Source organism: Teleopsis dalmanni, chromosome 2 (assembly GCF_002237135.1).
Source record: "Teleopsis dalmanni isolate 2A chromosome 2, ASM223713v2, whole genome shotgun sequence".
Taxonomy (NCBI): Eukaryota; Metazoa; Arthropoda; class Insecta; order Diptera; family Diopsidae; genus Teleopsis; species Teleopsis dalmanni.
The window spans coordinates 127259319-127269350 of record NC_051847.1 but is presented as its reverse complement, the minus strand read 5'-3'; the positions used below and the strand labels follow the sequence as shown (position 1 = coordinate 127269350).

At 30.9% G+C, this 10032-nt stretch overlaps 1 protein-coding gene across 1 annotated transcript in view; it reads right to left on the bottom strand.

The window, feature by feature from the left end:
• Positions 1-1554: 1554 nt before the first annotated feature.
• Positions 1555-10032, bottom strand: part of LOC119683943 (probable serine/threonine-protein kinase MARK-A) — a 43864-nt gene continuing 35386 nt past the window's right edge. Inside the window, exon 2 of the mRNA XM_038097839.1 lies at positions 1555-3619. Coding sequence (XP_037953767.1) covers positions 1618-3378 — 1761 coding nt within the window. The 5' untranslated portion in view covers positions 3379-3619 and the 3' untranslated portion in view covers positions 1555-1617. The remainder of the gene's footprint in view (positions 3620-10032) is intronic.

The following is a 10032-nucleotide window of genomic DNA, read 5'->3' as shown; positions in this document are numbered from 1 at the left end:
AAAAGTCTCATTGAAGTGAGAAATATAGAAGTGACAAACTGTTTGAAAAGTCAATAAACTTGTCAAATTAATTCAAAAACCTATTCCAAAAACTCACTTTACAACTTGATATTCAAGAAGAGCAATAAGAATTCAGCCCAAATTTTGTAAATGGTATATGGAAAATATAGATCTCAACATATCTGCAAGTATGTGTTCTGCAGGAGTTCCGAAGACTTCCGAAGACGACTTCAATACCGATACAAAAGTTCACGTCGGCATATTTTTTATTCCTTCTATTAATGAAATGCTGTAAGTGAGTGAAAGAGCATTAAGTTGATTTTGAAGAACCAGTACTAATCAACGTTGCAATGCCTAGACAATGTAAAGATATGAAGAGATATCAAAACATATAATAAGCAAAATGTAAATGCCAAAACTATATCCTGTGTAGATCGCGTTGAATTAATAGCAAATCCTTAAGATAACCTAAGACACCTTTTATTCAACTTCGTGACAACAGTAACAGATTATAACATAATAATTAAAAACCCCTCATTCAAAATAGCTTTATTTCAGTTAGGTTTCCAGTTATAGCTTTCATTATATTTAAATCTTCCATCTGATAAAGCCTTTTTATCAGATGGAAGGGCTTTTGTTTCTTCTAAAAACATTTTCAAGGATTTGATAAAAATAATAGACTGACACAATCGCATGATTTTGTTAACACATATATAAAGCATATTCCAGTTAGAATGTATATTATTATTTGTTTAAATTTCCACTAAAATAGAAAATTACTTCCTGTAAAACATTTACTTTTCTTTTTAAAAGGGAAAGTACCGAAAATGTAAGATATTTATTGAATTTATGTTAGAACATTTCCCATCTTTAGAACCTCGTATTACTACTACATACATTATAAAATTTCTAATGATTTAATAAAAATTCAAAAATACAGCAGACATTATCATTTTCTTAACTAACCTTACAGTGAAAATAATTCATGGCAGTTGCAAATTTTTATTGCTGGCTTTGAGGCTTTGAAAGAGGTGTGTTGTTGTCCAGTTAATTGGTACCAAACGTACTTAAAGTACTTCAAAAGCAATTTTTGTTTTATCTAAAGTCAGCAATATCTAACTTCATTATACAAAGAGTAAAGGTAATTTATTATTATTGATGTAACATAATTTGTATGCCAGACTATATGTATTTGCCTTAGCCTTATGACGACCGTTGCGCTGAAATTGTTTTCCAATATTTTTTTACTGCGATATACTCGATATAGTCGATTCTTTCCCAGGCAGGCAACTGTTAACAAATGTTAATATCAAAGGTACGAACGACTATGAACACAACTGTTTATATAACACGAATAGTATTGTAAACATTTTGCTTATGAATATGCTAATACGGAAACATTTATTTTGCAAAATTATATCTTTTTTCAATAACGCAAACGTTATAAGCAAACAGAGATTTCGTATCTGCTGTGCCTGTTGTATCTGCTTCAAATGCTTGTAACTATTTGAAGGTTAAGTACAACAGATACAAAATGTCAATACCTGGAGTGTGGAAATCATATGCAATATTCGTAAATTAAAGACTGAGAAATTAGCATAAATATGAAAATGTATATTACTTTAGATACTTACCAGTTTCGTTACGTGATAGTGTGACTTGTGATGTGGTAGAACCGACAGCTGCTGCTGCTGCTGCTATACCAGTGGCTAATGCAGTTCCAGTTGCTGTCGAGGATTGATGCGATGTTTGTGCTTGTGTCGTTGGCACTATGATGGACAACGCAACCATTATTAAAATCAGATACATAAGCGATCGAGTTAATTGATCGATGCAACTTAGATATGGTTGTCGCTTGAAGGGATGAGACAAAAACCGCGGGTCATGATCTTGGTGTCCGGAGGAGTGATGTTTATGTTGTGGATGTTGTTGGCGTTGTTTTTGTTTTTCTTTTTGTGTATGTTTATGTTGTGATGCTTTTAGAATTTGTTTATTTGCTGCGATTGCCATTTTATTGTTTGCCTTTTTAGCATTATTGTTTAAATGATAATTATTACTATTACAATTATAATTATTATAATCATTATTTTTAGAATAGGAATTATAAAGAAATATCAGTCTTGACAATGGAGGACATTGTTGTCTTTTATTGAAAAAAAAGTTGACATGCGTTCGCATGTAAATTTGCATATATTGAAGTGTTATCAATAAGAAACGATATACTAGAGACGGTTTTCTCTCACTCTCTCTCTCACTTCTCGGGGAGTTTCCAGTTTTAATATTGTTGTTGTTGCCTTTAATATTTGTACCTTCCGTTAGTTTAGTAGTTCCATCAAACAAACTTGCATTCATTGGATGATCCATAGTTAACGGTATTGCATTCGTTGTTGTATTTCTTGCAGATAGCGATAGCGATGTTGGTGATGTTGACGTTGACGTTGTTGATGATTTTATACTGATAACCGTTGTTGAAGGAATCATTTCTTTATTTGTTATATTCATATTTGTTGTAATAGCAATGCTACTCGCCGTTTCATTTGCATTAGCTATGTTCGAGCATTTACAAAAATGTTTGCATAAACAATTCAATGTGGTTGTTGCTGTTGTTGTTGGGCAGGAACTATATTGTCGTTTATTTTTATAGCAACAGCTGTTACATAGCACTGTTGCTAGTTTGTTACACTTTTTGTTGCAATGGCAGTGATGATGAGGATGCGACTGGCAATGATGTTGTTGCGGTTGTTGTTGCTGTTGGTGCTGCTGGTGATGTAAATCAAGTTGCGTTGTTGTTGCGCATTGTTTTGTGCTGTCAAATTCAGCATATTTGTTGTTTAGGTGTGATATTCTATTTATATACATCATTTCTTCATCTCTACTAGGTATGTCATTTGTATTGGTGTTATGGGATCTGTGGCTGGCATTGATACTACTCACACTACTCACACTATTCATACAACTAATATAACTCACACACTTGCTTGACTTCATAACTTGGCCACATTCTATGCAACTGTCCACCATCTCCTGTCGGCATATTAAACAAACTTGCGTACAATTTTCCGACAATCTTTCATTTTCAGCACTAATATCGCTATGTTTCCTAGTAACCGCGGTCTGTTTTGTTGTTGCTACTGTTGGTGGCATATTTGGTTGTTGTGATGTTTCGTCTAACAATTTTACTCGATCCGTTTCTTTAGCACAATTAAAAGTATCGAAAAATTTAAATAAAAATAATTTTCGCTTTTTCTTCAAAAAATAATTGGATAGCCCCGTAGTGGTCTTTGTTGTGGTGTTTGTTAGATTTGTTGCTGTTGCGCTCATGTTGTTGTTTTTGTTGTTGTTTACATTATAAGGAAGATGTTGGGTTCTTATGACCATTTTAGCAGATCTCACATACAACTATTTTGCGCTACATCTAATATGTTTCGCTATTTTGCTATATATATATGCCGCCTTGTGAGTCTTATCAAAAGACACTAACTATCTATAGTTGAGTATCTTTACGTGTTAAAAATCGTTGCAGTTTTGGTATGTGTTGATTTTGTTTAAGTTTAGGTAATAGAGGAGGCCGTCATTTTCGCACAATATTATTCGTCCTTTGTAGTTTGTACATAATCAGCTAAAAAAAAGAACAAATAAATTATTATTTTAATATATAATATACAATATATTAATCATAATCAACAATTTTTTCAGTAATTAATACAAAATATACTAAAAAAATAATACTAATGCAAAATAATCGTACCCATTGTATTCCGATGAATCAACTTCAAGAAGAAAAAAGAATTGTCAAAGATTCCAAATCTGTACAAATGTAGGTGCTGCACATAATTAATTAATATTTTTACTTACTATTAAAAAATGTATTAAAAAAATAATACTAATGTAAAATACGGTATTAGCAACCCACTGTACTAAGATAAATTAAAACTTCAAATTTAAAATAGGAAGAATCAGATTAGACTCCAATTACAAACGAAGGTTGCTACTTAAATGTTGCCTATAATTGACATTCCGGAAAATCGGGCACTAACAATAATATAAACAGATTACAGAAGACCTTGCACAAATATACATGTCTGTGACCCAACAAAGAAAATCAACAACATAAAACAAATGTACTATACATATATTATATATAACTTAAGTCGGTTAAAATAAATTACTACTACAGATAAATATAGTAGTAAATATAGTAGAATTTATTAAAAACTGAGTATATTTGTTGTTATGTCATTTATCAAATCATTATATTTAACCAGCGTTTTTGAACAACCTGTGTTTAGATATATATGACACAATTCCGTCATACATACGTATATTTATTCTGATTTAATACTGCGACGAACGACAAAACATACATAGTGTCCGTGACATTAGCCAAACCAAACTCTCATCCAAGACATCAAATGCTAAGTTACAGGTTAATGTTTTTACAATGTGAATCGTGTGAAGTTATAAATTCTATATACAATAAATTGTAATAAAATGTATTATAAAATATTCCACAGTTTGTTATATAAGATATGTTAACAAAGTGACGACTAGGTTTCTCTGACAGAAAATGAATTGACAAGTTTTCCCTATGTAGGAATAAAAAATTCTGATACACATAGGAAATCAGAAATGATTCCTTGTTGGAGTTTTAATAATTAAATAATTAAGTCAATAATTGACAACTGCTGAATGTGTTACAACTATGAAAACTTACTAAAAGTATAGCCGCATAATAGACCCGACGGTCGCAGTGGACATATCCTATATCAATAATACTATAAGTACAGATGTTAGCTTTGGATTTGCCAAAACTTTACATAGAATAATAAATCTACATTGATGTCTTATTTATGATAATATATTTAATGTAATATATACATTTCAAAAAAATTTTTAAAGACAAACATGTTCCAAAAGTTTATTTACAAGCTATATCTAAATTAAAAGTGATTAATTCCATTTCTACTACAAGTTTTTCAACAAAAACTTGGGTATGATATGGCAGTTTATAATGCAACTATACTTAAATCAAAGCCGATGTAAATAAAATTTTATATATTTTCTCATACGAGTATAAGTATATTACCATATGTACCAAATTTTATTTCCATATCTTTATTAAAAATTTATATACGATTGTTCAGTTTATACGGCAGCTATAGTAGTTTCGGCAAATTCAATAAACGAGGTTCATTTTCTAAATGATTCGTTAGTTCTGAATTTTATATACATACAATAGAAACTAAAAAAATATTTTTATAACAAAAACCTGTTTCTGAAAAGCCAGTTTGTATGGCAGCTATATCTAAATAAAGCCCAATATGAATAAAATTTGGTACATTGTCTTATATTCCATAAATACAATGTAAAATAAATTCTGTACCAAACTTCATTTGAATATCTTAATAAAAAACTGGGAAAACTCACATCCGATTGTTCAGTTTTTATGCCAGCTATAGTATATAGTGGTCTGATTTTGGCCAATGCGACGAATTATCAAAGTCCACTTCCGAAAAGCATGTACACAAATTTAATTCAAATATTTCAAAAATTGAAAGAGTTATATGAAATGTATAGACGGACAGGACTAAATGAACTCAGTTCTTCGAAGTAAACAAGAATATATACACTTTATGAGATCTAGGACGTTTTTTTCAATGCGCTACAAAATTCTGAACAAGTGAACTCAGCTCGTTGAGTTAATCAATAATATATACTTTATGGGATAAACGACGTCTCTTCAATACCTCACAAAAAATCTTTTTAACAGTTTTTTATGTAAAGAGTTAAACAGTAATGAGAAAATTTCTTATTAACTCAATTTTTTTAGTGATAAGATCGGGGGCAGCGAAAATTGATAAGTAATTGTTAAAAGACCCTTGCAACTATAAGATCCATTATACTATTATATATGTATTATAATAACATATAATTTGAAAATGTGATGAGTCCGTATTTATTTAATATTATTTTTTTACTATTAGTTTATATTTATTTTAATATTTTTTAAAATATTGTCTTTGTATTTTTCTTATTGGCATTAATTTTTTTTTTGTTGAGTTCATATTAATGATATGGATGTGGAATATATGTGATTTCGACGCAAAAGTCCCACGCCTTCCAAACTTCCTGTGTTAACTTTATTGCGCGAAGAGTTTTTTTGACAAATTTTTTTTTTTATATTTAAGTGATATGAAATGGCCACCAAGAAGTGGATAACCCTATATATTGAGAAATTAAACACCTGTGACTAAAGGCTATTGTGTTTTTAATTTCAAGCAACATATTTCTTACTAATATAAATATTAACGATGCCAATTAAATATTTTTGGAAAAATACATAAAATTTTATTACACATTTGCAAAAAAAAAGAATAATATTTGCTGGTCTGGTCTTAATGGACTTAATATCACCTCTCATTAGGTTTGAGTGATATTTGTGAATGAATTTATCGGAGAACAAAACTAAACGATAATAAAAAAAATAAAAAAAATACTAATGAAAACCTGTAAACAGAACGGCTTGCATTACACATAAACTATCTCAGTTCCATGTTCCATACTAAACGAAATACTAAAACGTAGTACGTAGTATGTATTTCTGGAGGGTAATTAAAGTGCTTAAGATTGTTGTTATTGCAATTACTAGTGTTGTTTTTGTAGTGTTATGGTTGTGCTGCGGTTGTTATTGTTTTTGCGTTGTTTTATGTTACGCTTACGTTACGTATTCGCCACAGTCGTTATTGTTTTCATTTTCACAATAGAATGCGACGTAGTAATCTTAAAATGTGCCATACAAACAGTTGCAGTCCGACGGACTCTTATTAAAAAAAAAAAAAAAAAAAAAAAAAAAAAAAAAAAAAAAAAAAAAAAAAAAAAAAAAACAAAACAAAACAAAAAAAAATCATAAAAAAATAAACAATGTAAGTGAATGCAATGCATTATAAATAAAAACAATTGTAAATAGTATAAGATATTAAACGACGTGGCTGCACATTGCAATGATATGCTTCGGTCTTAAAGGCATCGCATGAAAATAGAAATAAGTCATTTGAGTAAATTAATTATTTAAAAAATTATTGCAGGTGAGTTAAATGCACCTCAATTAGCGATATGATAGGTTGAAAGTGATTCAGAATAATATGTGAGATAATAAGAAAAGGGGAAGGGAGAATAATTAAAAATATATATACATTTATATATAGAATTACAAGACTGAAATATTGTTGGAATAAAATTTATTTTATTATAATCTGGTAAATAATTTTATGGAATTAATTTTTTAAATATGATTTCCGTCATATGTCCGTCGGGGCTCTATTCCGTGGTCCATTCGATCAGTCCAATTTTTGAATGGCATCAATGGTGACATGAATGCTTCAAGATTTGCTGGTTTGTTGGCCTAAACAAATGACTTAACATAGTCCCATAAAAACTAAACGAGAGGTGTTACTGTTGAATCGCACTAATGTGTGGACCAGTTAACAGGATCACTTTTAGTTATTAAGTTTATACTAAATTTATTTCGCAATAAATCCATTGCGAAGGTTGTACCGTCTTGTTGGAACCAAATGTAGTCCCCATTCACCGTAACGGCAGTTTCTTCCTTATTTCAAAAGATAAGAATAAGAATCGATGATGCTGACAGCGTATAAACCGCACCAAACAGTTATTTATAATAGGTGTAATGGTAATTCGTTAACGACTTGAGGATTATTTGGCTCCATATGCAGCAATTTTGCTTATTGACGTAGTCATTTAACCAGATATGAGCTTCATCACCAAATCATGAATTGCTCTTTGAACCTCGCGAACAGTTTTATTTTTTTTAAAGTAAATTTTCATAATTTGGAAGAATTCTTTTAGTATTAAACGATTCATGATGTGTTGCCAAATCTTAATGCACAGAAATGTCAACACAGTTTGACATCCTCAGCTGTCAAACCATACTTAACGATATCAATGCATTTAATACACCTAAAAAAACTCCTATTAGATTATATTTATCTAATAGGTAACTAAATCAGATCATATACTGCTACGAAATGATTCCTTTTCTATTACATCCAATCATTAAATTAAAAATGAATTGAGAGACTATAGGATATATAAAATTGAAAAAACTTTAATAGAACTATTTAAATTAATACTAAAACTTAAGTAACGCGCACTATGGAAGACGTACACTTAAGATTTAGATATACATTGTGACCGAAAAGTTTTCGGAAATTCTCATTTAAAATTCGCGCGCTGTATATTTTTCGATATTTTAAGTTTATTGTAGTTTGGCAGCACTGTCCTTAATTACTATGCCAAAATGAGCGCGATCTGTCAGACAAGTTCGTTTACGGCAGCTGTTGAAACCAGTTCACCTCAGTAGTGCGTTGCGAAAAAAACAATGGAAAAAAATATTGATCAAAGAGTTTGCATCAAATTTTGTGTTTCGAACGAATTTTCGTGTGCAGAATCGTTGCGAATGCTACAAAAGGCTTATGGGGAATCAGTTTTATCGAAAACTCAAGTTTATGAGTGGTACAAAGCCTTTCAGGACTGTCGTACGACCGTCGAAGACATGCCGCGTTCTGGACGACCTTCGACCTCTACCACCGACGAAAACATTGAAAAGGCAAAGGAAATCGTGTTCAAAAATCCTCATGTGAGTGTTAGAGAGATAGCACGAGAGCTAGGCATCGGTCGTGAGATGGCTCGTTTGATTTTGGTGGACAATTTGTGTATGCGACGTGTCAACGCTCGGCTTTTTCCGATTCACCTCAATTTGTTCCAAAAACACCATCGTGGACAGGTCTCGTTAGACATGCTTGATCGTGCCAATTCCGATCCAACTTTCATGGAACGCATCATAACGGGTGACGAGACATGGGTCTACGAGTACGACATGCAAACAAGCCAACAATCATCGGAATGGAGAGGAAAAGACGAGCCGAAACCGAAAAAACCACGCCAAAGTCGCTCGAAAATCAAGGCAATGCTGATTGTTTTCTTCGATATTCGTGGTGTGGTGCATCATGAATTCGTCCCTGAAGGACAAACAGTCAATAAAGACTATTATTTGACTGTTTTAAGACGTTTGCGTGAAAATATCCGCCGTAAACGGCCTCAATTGTGGAAGGATAATTCATGGATTTTTCATGACGATAATGCTCCCTCGCACCGAGCCAACATTATCAACGATTTTAAGGCCAAAAATTCAATAAATACCATCGAACAGCCACCGTATTCACCTGATCTTGCACCGTGTGACTTTTTCCTGTTTCCCAAACTCAAATTACCACTCAGAGGAACGCGTTTTGAATCCATATAAGACGTAAAACAGAATTCGCAGAGGGAACTCAAAGCCATACCGGAAAGCGCCTATAAAAAATGTTTTGATGATTGGAAGAAACGTTGGCATTTGTGTATCGCTTCTAATGGAGCATATTTTGAAGGAGATAAAATAAATATTGATGAAGATTGAATTGATTTTTTTGAACTTCAAAATAAAAACTTGTTAATTTATAATTCTTAGGTACTTTAAATAACATACACTGTAAAAAACCAAAGCAATTATGTGTTATTTAGCTAGTTTAATATTTATATTAATTTAATAAGGAAAATAAATTGATTTTTAAATTGATTCAGCAAATAATGTTATTAAAAAAAAATTTAGATTCAATTGGAAAACATGGAACACTTTCCTAACATAATAAATCGTTTCATATATTAATTATTGAACTCCCTTCTTTGTCGAGATTAGATTCCTATATTTTTAATAAATATTTATTTTTTTTTCAATTAATAATATGGGAGATAAATCCTATGTTATATTTGTGTTTTAAATTATTATTTTAAGTTAGTTTAGTAATAATTCAGGATGGGTAGTGTTTCAATAAAAAGTTTGGAAACCTTTCAATAAATCGGGCATTTGTATTATGTGTAAAGGAAGAAGTACCTACTAGTCCAGTCTTTTATTCTCAGTTAACTTTAAAATTAAATTTAATGTTAACTCACAAATAAATAAATAAATAATTTTAT